The 15,305-nt window shown below is 38.7% G+C and overlaps 1 protein-coding gene across 1 annotated transcript in view; it reads left to right on the top strand.

Annotated features, from left to right (window-relative positions):
• ACOT12 (acyl-CoA thioesterase 12) overlaps positions 1-15,305 on the top strand; it is a gene marked incomplete at both ends in the record, with an annotated part of 30,044 nt that overhangs the window by 10,479 nt on the left and 4,260 nt on the right. Inside the window, 6 exons of the mRNA XM_082335662.1 lie at positions 1,902-2,052; positions 5,489-5,608; positions 6,994-7,144; positions 8,894-8,949; positions 9,308-9,368; positions 10,848-10,931. Of these exons, the coding sequence (XP_082191788.1) occupies positions 1,902-2,052; positions 5,489-5,608; positions 6,994-7,144; positions 8,894-8,949; positions 9,308-9,368; positions 10,848-10,931 (623 nt within the window). The remainder of the gene's footprint in view (positions 1-1,901; positions 2,053-5,488; positions 5,609-6,993; positions 7,145-8,893; positions 8,950-9,307; positions 9,369-10,847; positions 10,932-15,305) is intronic.

Genomic DNA, 15,305 nt, shown 5'->3' with positions numbered 1-15,305 from the left:
GCATGGAAGATGGAACAAATGACTTAGGGGCAGCTGGAAGGGAGGAAAAAAGCAGACAAAACATCTGAATAGAGCTCCATGAGGTTGTGGTATCATGTAGAAAAGCATGTGCCAGATTTGTGAGGGTGTGTAAGACAGTTATTCTAATAGAGTGGTATTTCTTTGTCTTTCAGAAATTCCAGATACAAAAATGCAGGATTGAAGGCCAAGCATGCATTAAGTAGATGTGAAATGCAGATCTTCATGTAGGTTATATGTGTAAAGTTTAACAGTTCACACAGAACTTTGCAATACGGTAATAAGGTCCTATGACACTAGTTATAATGTAGATAGAAGGATAAAATTCACTCAGGCTTATGGCTGTGTCTTTGTAAGAAAGCACTAAGAACTATGTTTATGCCATGAGATCATTCCCAACAAGCAGGCGAAACTTCATTACCTGAAGGTCAAAACAGGTAAAGAAAAAAATTAAACTTCTTATGACCAAATTAGAAAAATTGAGCCAAGAAACAGGTTCATCTTCATTTCTGATAGTAATCTCTGTTCTTAAAGACAGTTGTGCTCAAAAGTTGCTGTGTTCCCCTGCAAAAGAAATTATTCACAACAGTTAAGAAATATGCTGGTATTTGGAAAATCTGAGCCATAACTCCATGTATAAACAACAGACATTATGTAGTTTTACCGAGGAAAGATGAAACCTGTTGTAAATATAAATTCTAGTCTTAACAATTTAATAAGACTCTGTAGAACTGAAGAGACTTATTTGCTACAAGCAAACCAGTTATTTGTCTTCATGGTAACTGTCTCATAGGAGACAGCTTAATACCATGAAAAGCAAATAGAGGTTGCTGATTTTGGTTCCCACTGCCTTGCCTGGAAACCTCCTTGAAGGATCTTATCATTGTTAGCACTAATTCACCTCCTTAAGGAGACAGAACAAGCAAAACAGGGGAAGAGAAAAGAAAACATTGTGTGTAAAGGCTGCCAGGTAGCAAAATAGGTATAAATCATATCCATAAAGTGAAGTTTGTCTTCTGAGTGGATCTTATGCAACAACTTAAGTAGGTCCAAAGTGCAAGTTAGTCAAATGTATCCACACATTTATATAATTATGAAGTTAGTTAATTATGGCAAAAGTTGAAAGTACAATTCAGGTCAAGTACCTTCTAGCACACATACATGCTTTTAAAATGACTGACATCATCTCATGCCTGAATCTGTTCTTGCAAAATATAAATGAAAAAAACAAAGATTAGAGTGAGGATGTATGGCTAAACATTTGAAAATGAAATTGGAAATGCTCAGATAATGGAAGGTAGTTACTGATTTTGATCCATATTACTCTCTTTCATGTGTTCTATATTGTCTCTGGTAATCGCAAGATTTGTAACAGGTTATGAAATAGTCATGTCATACTCTAACCTTAATTAGACACATTTGCACAGATGCCCATCATACATGGTGGTCAAAGTCTATGAAAGGCATTTGAATAAGCGATAAACTGCTCTCACAACATCTGTTAGAGGTCATACATAGCAGCCATGAATAATCACAAGCACACGCTGAGGCAGTTGGCTGCCTGTATTCACAACTAGCCAGCTTTCACAGTAACTGCTTCTCACACAGCTTCCTTGAAGGATATAGTGAGGGCTGGGAAGGATCACTGTGCTGCAATAGACTGCGGGGTGCACCATCCCCCACCTCTTATGTCTCTTGGAAGAACAGAGCAAATCTTCAGCCTCTTGCTTCTCTTGCAAAGAACAGAGGTCTTCTGTGTCTTTTTTCTTCTTTTCATTGTGTCTGAAGCAAATTGCACGCTTCAGTAACTGGGGGTATTTTCTTCTTGGCTATCAGACTTAATAGCTGAAATAATTCATTAATACATTTCTGCTGTGTTTCAGACACTTTTGAAGAGGAAGATGCAGTTTCAACTGACGTTACTCATGTACAGAGTATTGAGCTTGTCCAGCCTCCTCATGCAAACCATCATGGAAACACTTTTGGTGGCCAGATCATGGCTTGGATGGAGACAGTGGCAAGTATTTCAGCAAGGTACTTTTCTACATCATAGTCTTTGTGTATGGTTCTAAATGGATGTGATTTTAATATTAAGGGTTTCACTGGGATTTATTTTATGAAAAATACAGACCCAAACCTTTGTGACTTTTCTTCCTCCTCAGATTGCAGGAGGCCTTTGAACTATTTACGTGGTACATTTCCTACAGCATGCCACACCAGTGTGGGAGTCAAATACTATTCCTCTTCTGTTACACATGCAGACCCTAAGGCAAAAGAGGCTATGTTACTCTCCTAAAACTCTCTGCAGAAAGTCAGCCTTGGAAATAGGAATAGAAACCTGACCTTGTAGTTGGTGCAGTGTTTTAAAAGTTGAGTCAGTCATTAAGTCAGGATAAAACTGATACTGACCCCGTATCAAATGATATCCAAAAATGAGCAGCATTCTAAATGTTCATCTGCAGATCATTATGCCAGAAGAAAGAACAAGTCAGAGAAGAAGAATCAAAAGAAACATGTTCTGTTTTCTTGGTGCGCACAGAGAATGGATGCATAACCTTCAGCAAGTCACTTAGTGTTTCAGTCTCTCTTGAGTCCCACATCCTATAGGTTGTAATATTTTTAGCAGTTTAAAGGGCTCTGACATCTTCAGGTAATAAGTGTGAAGTATTTTTGTGACACTGCCTAGTATTGCTTGTCAGTATGGCCTAGACATAAAATAATTTAATTTCTCTTCCCCTGAAATCAAACCATTTTTTTTTCCCTCCTTGCTCTTGGACTCTATACAAAGCTTCTTTGTAAGCAGCACTTGAGTTTCAGTTTGAATTCTCCTTGCATACCAAGTGACCTAATTCACTGCAGGGATGTTAAGATATGTTTTTGCTTTTTAACTTTAATAATTAAATTGCTTCCCCATTCATTATTCATATAGTTTTGATTTGTAGCCAGTAGTTGTACTGATAACAACAGATTTTCTGTAGCGGTTGGATAAACAGCTTGCTTTAGTAATGTTAGAATGCACTGACCTTACTGCAGTATGTAATTTCATTGGCTTCAAAGGGATTGTTTCAGATTTTTGCTATAATATGACCCAAAATATTTACCTGTTTTCATTTGATAAATTTTACCTAGTGAGAATTACATTTAGGTTTAAAAAGAAAAGGAAAATATCAGCAAATGAACTAGTGAAAAAAATTTCTTCGAAATAATGAATGTCAAACATGATTTGTCATGTTGAGAATTTCAAGAATAATAGCTGCTGACAGAGGCTTGTTGAAAACAGAGATTTTGTAGTTTATGCTTGAGAAATAGCTTGTCTCACTACAAACCTTTTGTGAGGCCACTCACAATTAGGCTTGACCTTTGAAGGTGCCAGTTAAGAGTTGCTATGACCACAAACTCTGATGGAGGAACGGAAGCAGAGGGCTAACCCTTGAAAAATAAATTTCTAAGGGCATTTTAAAGGTTACTCACCCTCCTTCTCCCCTCCCTCCCACCCCCTCCACTTTTTTGGCTGGACAGTAAATGATAATCTTGCAGATAGCAATAAAGCCATTTGAATATTAGTAATATTAGTTTGAACTCCATCTGTACTTTCTTATTTCTTGCACTTGCAGTAGAAGCATTCAGGCCATAGTTTTCCAGGAAAAATGGAATATTTAGGCCAAATTTCTGGTTTGTTCCTCTCTTACTTTCAATAACATTGTGTTTGCATCTTTATAGCAAACATTGTAAATAAGATCACCATTTAGCATTTTAAATCAGAAGAACAAATTGTTCTTAATGAAATTACAAAATTCTTTGAATGTATTAGTCTATCAAAAAGATGTACCAGTAAATTAATTAGTTACACATAATTGTGTGCATTTAACAATACTGGTACATTAGTTTGCAGAGTGCAGTGAGTTAAAAGCTAGGAACGCTACAAAGTTATATTTTCAAGTTTAAAAACTGCACAATGAAAAACCTATTCTCAGATGTGCATATGGGATTCTTATTGAGCATTTTGCACTCATGCATGAGGACAGAACATGTTTTTTCAAAGTCTAAATATAGATGTCATTATTGTATATTGTTCCCTATTCATGTGATGCACAGAGATCCCAGTAAAGAGTGGGGCTTTGACTGCATTTAGAACTGCTGAAGAAACCTAGTTTTTGCCCACTACGGAGAGCTTGCAAACTAGATCCCTATTCCACAAACCCTTAAGCTGTACCTGTACTGCAGATTTTTTTCTGGAATGTCTGTGAAGGTCAGAGAAGCGATGAGTTATTGGAATTCCCTAGTGTAGATGACACGGAATTGCAAAACTTTTCTTTAGCAGTGTAGCTGGGTTTGATCAGGTGTGTATCTGTTTGTCCACTGTATCGGTCCGAAGAGCAGCTTTGCTAGTACGCTCCTGGAAAGGGTACTCGCCTGGCACAGACAATCTTCCGTACTAGAGCAGCAGTTTTACTAGAGTGGCTACAGCCTATTTCACAAGCAATTCAAAGAGACCCAGTAAGACAACCTTGCTGAACCTGACTACATGTAATTGCATGCAGTCTGGAATCAGGTCTGAAATAAGAAGAGACAGGTGAGTGGATGCACTATGCAATTGGAAGGACAAAGGGAACAGAATTACTAAGATTTGTAATGTAATGTAAAGATGTTTGTAATACACTAGTGTGCCCTCAGCTTTTGAAATTTAGCCAACAGTTCTGTGTTTCTGAATTGATAAGGGATCAGTTCAACATCTTTCTGTCCCTTTGTATGTCGAAAGATGAGTTTCCCAGCTCACCACCAGTAGCGAACTGCACATAAGTTAGTAAACCAGACCAAATAAAAAAAAAAAAAAAAAAAAAAAAAAAAAAAAGAAACCAACTATGCATTTGGCAGTTATATGGGTAGTTTTTTATTCTTATTTCATATAACACTAGCAGAAAACATCTGACAAACAAGCAAAAATGTAGAAATATTAAAAGTACAGATAGACTGACATTGCTTTGCTTGAACACTGTTTCTGGTGCTCAGCCTTTCTGCTCAGGTTTCTTTTAATTGTTTAAAGGCTTTATGATCTGGCATTTTTACATTCAGAGCAAAATCCTACTCCCCGTGCAGTCATATAGAAATTGATGAAACTCTGTGAAGTAAATGGTTACTCTGTAGGTAAGGGATTCATGGTCTGGCTCCAAAAGAAAGTAATATCAAGCAGTGAGAATTAATTAGTTAGTGTTTGTAAAGTCTGTTGAAAATGAAACAGCATGACGTAAGTGGTATTATTATGTTTGAAGCTGGAATTATATGCTCTTGGAGCTGAACATGTTAAGTGTATTTCAGTGAGTTACGGAATAAATTAGTGTAATATAGTGACCTTCTAGGTTGTGCAAACCTTGTTGCTCTAATCACTACCCACTTCAAAACCTCCTAACAAAGGAGGTTCTTTAACATGACTCTATGTTTTGCTCTCTGTATCTGTTGCTTTCTTTTCCAGCCGCCTTTGTCGTTCATATCCTGTCTTGAAATCAGTCAATATGTTTAAATTCTGGGGACCATCCGTCGTGGGTGACCGCCTTGTATTCAATGCAATTGTGAACAATGCATTTCAGAACAGGTAAAGCTCCTAATCTGCTTGTCTTCCTTGACTTCTTCAGCACCAGCCTAACTGTGTGTTTTAGGTTTCAGCTTTCAGTAGGATTGGCATTATTGAATGAATTATATTTCAGCTGGAGCTTTGAGGGATATATCTATGTCTATAAATATCTGTCTATAAGCACCTTTTTTTTTTACTTTTCTCAGTGAAAGTTTTTAAAAATTATTCTCTGACTTTCACTCTTAATTTAAAGATCATTTGTAACCAAATCCCAATCCTGCAAACTGAGAGCCATAAAGATCACTCTGAAATTCAGGGATTTTCAAGGGATGAGTTGGTCCCACAGCTTTGATTCTTCAGAAGACTCCAGCTTGCTGCCAGGATCTTCCTGTCTTGGCATCTGTTGACAGATCTGGGTTCTATTTATTGCTGGTTACTGGCAAAATTCATGCTTTGTTTTGTTTACTTCTTCCCAGAGTTGGTTTGGGTGTATGCAGAGGTGAGGCTTTGCCAGTTGCAGTTTGGAATAAATGGCTACAGCCCATGCTGAAATTTTATCTTTAGTTGAGTATATGGTCACTGTAAGCATGAAACATAGATTTTGGCACACTGAACACCTGCTCCTGGGATTTAGCGGTGTGGCTGTTGACCAATCTTGCACAGATCCTGCCTGCTAATGGTTACTCTCTCTTTCCTATGCATGTGCTCTCTCTGCAATTTTAGGGCGATGTTGTGTCTGCCTCACAGAGAATGACTCTCCTTTGACCTTTGGCAAAGGGATAGCACCTCTCTGCTAGGCTATTTCCCCATCTACAGGAATGGCGCTTTGAGCCAACAGACCCTCTGGTTATGCCAGGGGTGTGACACAACTTCTGTAGAGCCCTGTTCCAGCAGGAGGACGTGTTCAGAAGTTGCAAGAGGTGTAGCAAGACAACCTACAAGAAGGCAGAAGCTAAAGTAATTCCTCCTCCAAATTCTGTACACGGGACAAATGTTATCCTGGCATTGCTCTTCTATGGATGTTTTCTTTGTAGGTGTATTTGGTCCCTGCAGAATGCTAGCAGGGCATGAATTACCTTTATACCATGCTTCTGCTGAATGTCAAATCAATATCGTGCTGTTCACTTTTGCTGTCTCTTCTCACAGTAATCTTACCGGTGTTCCTGTTTTGCTACTTAGCTCAATTTTTGCTCTTTTTATTAGTGCTATTTAGCTAGTGCCACCTTTTATTTTATTTCTGAAATGTGTCTGTCCAGACTGAGTAATTTATTTTGTGTGCTACAGAAGGTCTTTGAGTCAGGCTTCGTGCACACAGGAAAGTGTACAGCAGCCCTTTTTCGTATGTCTCAGGGCTGCTTCTGCATCACTTGTAGCAGTTCAATAATTAATTTAAACTTTTATTTCAGTGTGGAGGTTGGTGTCCGTGTTGAGGCTTATAACTGTGAAGAATGGATCAAGGACCAAGCACGGCACATTAACAGCGCGTTTCTCATTTTTAACACTGTAAATGACAAAGGAGAGCTGCTCACCTTCCCCAGAATCAAACCTACTACAAAGGTCAGCTCTCATCCTCAGGAGCAGGATGAATTGCATACATGAGATCATGTGGTCCAACCCAGCACACTGCATGTCACACAGCCAGCCACTATAGCCTTGCTGGAAAAGCAAGGGCTAAACAGGGCACTGAAATGCATCTTCTTGCAGAAGAGAAAACCTCTAAATGAAATGTTTGACTTCGAGTGAGAGATTTGTCATTGTTAACTTCAGTCATCTAAAACTGAGAGGTGTAGTGGAGGGTAGTCATCATTAGAAATTCTGTAGTGAGTTGATGGACAGGGAAGAAGAATCTGCTTTTCGCAGATTTTTGCACCTGTCTGTATATGTCTTGTGCAATCTCCATTGACTGTAGATGAAACTCCTAAGTGTTCAGTGAATAAAGTTATTTTTATAAACCCTTAATGAAGATGAAAAATAGACCTAACAAACAAGTCTGTAGGAATCAAGTCCCACGAGATGGATGAGGTTTCCAGTTCCTTTGACGTGGAGATCTCAACTTATGTTTCCCTGAAAGTGGTTCATGAAACACTCAGAGCAGTTTGAATACTATTGTTGAATTATTTGCTGTGATGTCACCTGTCATTAACATCACTGCTTCAATTATGAGATTTTTAGAGAGCCAGCATAAACAGAAATGAAATGATTATTTAACATCAGTGAACTTGTATTTTATAGGACGGGAACTGGACAAATAAATCTAGGTGCCCTATGTACTAGCTGAGGCAGGGTTCACTACTGCCCATTACAGTCTGTTCCAAGACGAAAAACTGACTCTTCCTCAAGAAAAAAAGAAAAAAAAAAGTCATAGCAGCTTAGCTTCTGTCAGAAAAACGGTGTTTTCCTTAAAGATCTGCCTAGAGGGGCATCCACAAGCTAAGCGTCAGGATAAGAACATATACACCCATTCCTTCAGAGTAGAGCAAACAAGTCTGGGAAAATTAATATGTGCTTAAGGTAGTTTAAACTTTCAGTGGTCATTTGTCAAGTGGCAGCTGTTACGGCAGTGCTCTACAAAACAGACAAGAGATGTCTTCAAAAAATATGATGTACTCCTTGGTTTAAAGAATGCTGAGATATACTAATCTGGAGATTTTTCTTCATCCAGAAGCTACATGTCAGCTCTTAAAAGCTGAGGAAAAGAGGCTTTTCCAAAGTGGCATATCCTTCAAGATAACAAGTCCTGTTGACCTTTAATGCAGTTTGGTGTGGTGTATGGTCTTGGGTCACTTCCGTGCTTCAAAAAAAGTCCACCGTGGCAGAGTAATAATAAGGGAAGGGAAAGACCCGCCACCTGGAAGGGCAGACCATATCTGTTTGCACAGTGCTTGCTCTGCGTCCCAGATCCATGTGCACTAAAAAAGGAATTCTTCCATGCTGCCTTCGTGCTTTGACATCAGATGATGATGAATTGGATTACTAGTTTATTTGGTGGGTGGCACGTTTCGAAAGAGTAGAACGTGTGTGGTGCACTGCCTGGCTGCCACTGGTTTAGGACCAAAAAATGCTAGGAGTATGCTACTGTGATACAACTTTTTTTATTGGATTGTTTTGCAAATTTAAGGGAATATTGTCAAGTCAAAACTGACTTGGGGTAATCTGGGGAAAGGCCAATGTACAGAGTACAATTCTTTATTTGTAATACATCTCTGGCATTTGTCCATCTGTAAGAAATAACTTTTAGTTGTCTTTTTACAGACTGTATCCTAAAATAATCAGATGTGTTACTGTCTGGTTTATTTTTTTATAAAGGATGGTATGAGGCGGTACCATGGAGCTATTGCCCGAAGGAGAATTCGACTAGCAAGGTATAGTTGTTTAATGTGTCCCCCCAAAAAAGTGATCATTTGTTAAGTCATCAAGGTCTCCTCAAACATGACTGTTACATTACTTAACTTTCCAAATAATTTTGCCTGAGTTGCGTTGAAATTATTAGAGGCTACTTGTCTCAAAAATACTTTGCTCTATAGGCTATTTTGTATCCTTGTCTTTCTTGGGAAGAAAAAGGAGTTACTGCAAACCTGTCTTGCAACCGAAAATTGAAGAAATACCTGTAAAGTATTTAGAAGACACTTAGGCCTATAGAAGTGATTGTTTCTAGCATGTATAGAAGGAAGTGTAAAGAACCAATTCATGCTATTACTTTTCTTTCAAATTTTGTTTTAGAAAATGCATGCTGTCTGCTAAAGAAGACAAACCTTCTGATCGCTGGGAGAGAAGCAACCAGGTAACCTGTAGATTGTGTCCTACTCTCTACTTCCATAAAATAGTACATTTGTACACTTTTTGGGTGTGTAAAACAGTTGTACAGGCCGTATCAGTGTCCAAAGTGGACCTTCTGTACTTAAGTGTTATGGTAGTCATGGAAGAATAGATAAACGTATAATAAAATGAATCATTTTTTTCTTCTGAAAAGAGAGTAGCTGCTTCACTATTGATTTAAGAGTAAGTTTCATACAAAATGTAAAAAATGTCTTTAAGATAGACTCTTTTAACAAGCGGTCCCTTGAGCAGCTGAGCTGTAAGGTCTCCTGCAGATTTATATCCCAGTGTCCCCAGCTTTTAAAAAGCTGAATTCTCCTGCAGAGGAATTAGTTGTGTTTTTTTTTTTCTTTATCCAGCCACTGACCTTCTCAAAAATTGCTGTGAGGAGGCGGTTTAGTAAATACTAAAAGTGGGGGGAGAGACATGGCAATACTAACAGACAGATGAACAGTGAAATAGCGTAAACTTTGTTTCTATGGGAAAGAGAGCTGAAAACATATGTTCATTCCTAGATATCTGCATCAAGTGGTACAAGTTTCTGGCTTGGACATGCTAGGCCATAGAATGTTCCTGTGTCATGAAATGAATAGTGATGAACCTGAATTCAGGTGGATTTATAGCACCCTAAATGTTGTTTCATTGTCGAATTTTTGTGGTTAAATTTTCATTGCATTTGAGATATCAGTGGCTCCCAGAAATTTTACTGGGTCATTTTCCATTACATGAAAAAATAAATAATTGAGAATTATAATGCAGGAAGTGATTTGCTGCTAACAGCGTCATCTCTGCTGTTTGAAGCAGCGTTTCTTTTCTGCAAAACAATAAATATAAATATGCATATAGTGATAAAAATGGCTTACTCTAAGATTTATTTAATATTAAATTAAAACCTGTCATGAAAGACTCTAAAGCTGTATTTTCTTTATACAGGGGTTAAATGAGAACTCCATCCACTGTCATCAAGCATAAGTAATGGACATATTTGCATTTTCTCTGCTCTGAGCCTACTGTGTAAAGCAATTGCCAAGATAGGCTACAGCTTGATAGCAATGAAGAGGTTAATTTTCTAGTAGATTTTAATTACTTAGGAGGAAGATGGACAAAACCATTAATCTAGTGGTCTGAGAGGTTACCTGTATTATCTCTCTGGTGGTCACAGTTTTTCTGCACCGCTTTATAATTGGAGAAGGCCAAAGTAGTATTTTGTTGTTGTTTGATTAGGGTTGTTTTGCCAACAGCCATGTGAGCACATAATTTGGTTACTGAAAGTATTTAATTCAGAAACTACTGGACTGTGTTTTCTGGAAGGAAAACACTTAAGGGAAAATGCACATTTGTTTGCAATTGAGGGGTAATGATAGAAAAAGAACATCTAATTTCTGGAATGTTTAGTGAAATGTACCTTTACCCTTCATTTTCAGAAATGTATCTTACATTTCAGGCATATGTGAGTTACAGCAATGTAGCTGCACTGACACAGCTAGCAGCAAAATCGGGATGGGAAATAACCAGTACACTGGATCATGTAAGTGTGTAATTGTGGAATAGCTACATAGCCACTTTAGTTATGTTTCACCATAAGAGGTGGGCAGAGAAAAGCAACATTTTACATTTGTAAATAAATATATTGGCTTGGCAGTGTTTGGTTTACTGTGGCTAGGGTTGAAAACCAAAACTCCCAGAGTTTCCCTGAAACGTTGCAAAGCAACCTGATTGTCCAGACTGCTGTGCAACCTGGAGGTGCCGTGGAGGAGTTCTAAGATGGTCTGAATGACCAGTGAACATAGGACTTGGGATCCCAGAAGGGCGGGCTTGCCAGCAACTGATCAGTTGGGCTTGTTGAGCAAGACACAGGAGAGTGTAAAAACACAAACAAATCCATATCTCATTTCTGTGAGACGTTTTCTTTGCCACAACCAATGTGCTTCTGTGGTTTTGCCAAACTGTTTGATTCCAGCGAAACACCAAACTTGGACATCTTTGTTTAGGCAGTGCTGTTGACGATTTGTGGGGCTTCTCATGTCACTGTGGCAAGCAAAATGTGTGCGGCAGTCTAATATACTGCCTTTACCAGCTTTGCAGCATGGGAGATATTTCTAAGTAGAAGGCATTATCTTGTAATAGTTCCAAGAGCACACTGCCAGTCGGCACGTGGCAGCAATTTATATATCATACTTTTCAGTCTCTGTCTTCTCAGAAGACAACTTGACTCTTTTCTATGCACGTTTTTCTTTTTGGATATCTTTCTTTCTGCCCTTTTTCTATTAAAAAATTATAAAAGCCTGAAAGCAAAGCACCTCTGTTCATCCATCAGTGTTATAAGCTCAAAATCAGCAAGGAATCTTGTGTAAGCCAGTTTTAAGGTAGGAAGATGCTGTTAAGAAAACCAGTAGCAAAGTAATTTAACTGGGAAAACTCAGTTTTAACCTAGTCGCAGTGCGTGTTTTCCAAACTATAGAGAGATATCTGTTAAGGTTTGGTTTCTGAAATATGGTTAGTGACTGGCAGATTACTTCAAGATCATGTAGATTCAGAGATGTTTTGGGACAAAAGACAATTGTTACAATCTTTTAGTCTGACCTCCTGCATGTCACAGGCTATGAAACTTCATTTACTGATTCTTGTACCTAGTCAATAAGCTGCTTGAGTAAGGGCATATATAAATCATAAGGAATTCCAGTGACAACAAATCTGCCAGTTCCATCTGTAGGTTGTTCCAGTGCTTAATAACTTTCTGTAGACACTGTTGTGCCAATTAAATGACAGACAGCACTCATGCTGGAAAAAGCAAGCTTGAACAATCAGACTGAAACGTTGAGCGTTATTTTCAAGCCTCTGCTAAGACTGTATTATTATCCATGTGAAACTTCCTTTCTGCATCCAGTGGGACTGCCACAATCTTAGTTTCTTTTTTAACCCTAGATACTTGAAACCTGTAATAGAACCAGCACCAAATGTTGTGAAGAAATTACTTCATAAAAAAACCCCAAACCCATGCATGTTCTGGATGACATTTTAAACAGCATGATGTTACTTCTCTCTCTCAGCAAGCCACCAGGTACCTTCCAGTATTACTGGAGTCTGGAACTTTCTCCCCTTTTTGGGGAGTCTTGATAGTAAGATCTGCCTCTAAGCCACTTAGGCCTTATCTGGTGGAAAATCTTGAGTAGCTTTCTCTAGCTGTTCTTTCATCTAATTGAAGTAGGTATCTCAAATCCAGAAAAATCTGGCTTGGGCAGGATGTAGGATGCAAATCACACTGATGCTATCAATGGATGGAGAATAGCCATCCATTCGCATTTTTCTGGACATTTCTGCATAATATGGCATTGTCAGTCATTAGATATTCCTTAAAGAAGTGGCAGGGATCCAGGGTAGCACAATACTTTTTTTTTTTTTTCTGGAAGGATGTATACAGTGAACAGTGACAGCAAACCATACTTATGATTGTAGGCCACCTCAATTGTTGGTTATCATCTATTCCGCAAGTCAGTCTTCTTTCTTATTTAGCATCTACTTGCAGGCACAAGGTAGACTGCTGACAAAAGTGTGGATGTCAGCAGTAGGCAGAGGGTACGCTTGTCCCCATATGTGACTGTATGCTTACCTCTAAATTAACCCACTAGGTGGATTAGATTTGCTTTTTGGCAAAAAAAAAATGAGAGTGGAACCAGTCTTGGACTTTACCTATACAACTCCTCCAGTCAAATTTAGATGTGTGGTATAGATGCAGCCCCAAGGAAGGCTTTCTGCCATCTCCAGTTAATGAAACTTATCATCTTGGCAAATGTTAGTTTGGTTCACTTGTCACTGTTTCGAGCTCACTTTTGTAAACATAAGCACAAGGGAGTATCCCTTAAGAAACTCTGTCTAGCTCAGAACATTACCTCATCTTTCCTTAAGCACTGCAGGCCACCACATGCATATCATACCGTTCTTAAATTCTCAGGTCTCGATCCTTGTGCTTAGGGTACACAGCAGCATAGGCACAGAAGAACTATTTAGCCTTCTCCGATTGACACTCATAGCAGCATCTCCACTCAAACAGATCTCGTCAGTGTCCATGAAATGGTTTCTTGGGGAGAGGCTGAAAGAACAAATAGTAGGGATCAGGTAGTAGTGCTGATCAGTGCTCTGCCTGAAGGCAGTCATACTATGGGAAAGGAGACTGTCAAAGACATTAGACTGAATTGTATTTTGGGATGAAATATTCTAGTAGGTAGTTTTTCCAAAGCAGCATGTGCTTCTCTATATGCGAAGGATTTGTTCCCTTTTCCCAGGAATTAGAGTGACCCCAAGTTGATTGACAGTTTTTGAAGGTAGAAAGTGGCACTGTGAGTCCTTTGACATAGAGCCACAAGACTTGCAGGCCTGCAGTAATAACTTAGTTTTGCCAGTGTTCACTTAGCAGAGAGACGTTTTAACAGTTGCACCTCCTACTTCATTTTGTGATTTCCAAGTCTAGAAGGCTCCTAAGACAACACGATTTCTCTTCTGTGCCTTAAAGGAATATTGATCCATGCACCCTGTAGCTGATTTCTAAAGCTTTTAGGCCTTTTGTTTTACCCCAGACTTTACTTCAGCAAGATGCTTGCTGGATTATATCGTTGTTTTTTTTTTCCTATTCCAAAACATGAAAGTACAGAAACATACAAAATCTGCCTTGTTGCACAAATGCTCCATAAACCGAAAGACTGTTAATTTTTGATACAACAAAAAAAAGCAACAGCGATGATGAAGCTTATGAATGTTGTATCACTTAGAAATGAAAATCTGTTACAACTTTCTAGGATTTGAGAAGCAATTTAACATATCAGATTAAAATTTGGGAATAAAGTCCACTAATACTAAGCACTCTCTTCTACCCATTTTATTCCATTATACAGGGTTTACGGAAGATGCCATGCCCTTCTTTTGCAAGGATTATGTGTACATTGTTATGTGCAGGTTATTCCTTTTGAATTCTCTGTGATAGGGTTCAGGGCTATGACTAGAAATAGATCCAAAATAATCAAGACAAGATACTGCAACAGTAGGACAAGAGAGGCAATACGATGTTTTGAAATAATTTCTCTGTATATTGTTAACTCCAGGTGCTCTGCTTCACAGTAAAGAATAGGGAAGAAAAAAAGATATTTTGGAAAGAGAAATGTTGAGTCATTTTAGGGGAAGGGGACATAGGCCTATGTGTGACTGATTTGCATGGAAAAAGGGAGCTGAAGTAGTTGAACTCTACTAATTACTAAAGACAAGCTGCTGGACTGTATAGGTTGGAGAGGTGGATCAAGGAGGTAATCCATGTATCATCCAAAATCATCCCTCTTAAAGCTCGGAAAGTGCTTTTGTAAAAATCTGGTCTCTAGGTAAGCTCCCCACAGCTGCAATGCATAGGACTGCTGGATATGTTCCAAAATCCTGGTGGCAGGCAGGGCAGCTGCTTGGTTTGTCTTATTTTGCTGAAGTCTGTGTTGCTTCACACGTACTGCAGCAATGCTTGTTTCATCTAATGTGGCCTCACTCCAGCTTGCTCCTGCTCACCAGTGCCACATCCAATGGATCCTACTCTTAACTTTTTAATTCCTGGAAAGCTTTACGTAACCATCACTACTACTTCGGATAAATCTACCTTAATAAAGTTTCTTCCATTCCTTCCTAAAAATCGTAGTTACCTTCCCTTGCTTTCCCATATTTATGCCATATTTCTCTAACTTGGCGTGGCTCAAGGGCCATGTTAAAAAACAGTGGAATTCTGGACCAGTACCTGCTCAGATTTAAAAACTCTAACCTCCTGTCACTAATGCCAAATTCACAAAAAGAATTGCATGAGGTCCTCAGGTTGCCTTGTTACCTTTTGGAGTTAGTGAACTGAAGCCTCTATGAGGAGACTTTCCATAGCAAG

The sequence above is a fragment of the Platalea leucorodia genome (assembly GCF_965183815.1).
Source record: "Platalea leucorodia genome assembly, chromosome: Z".
NCBI classification, from domain to species: Eukaryota; Metazoa; Chordata; class Aves; order Pelecaniformes; family Threskiornithidae; genus Platalea; species Platalea leucorodia.
The sequence above is the reverse complement of the archived record's forward strand: the minus strand, read 5'-3'. Positions and strand labels throughout refer to the sequence as shown.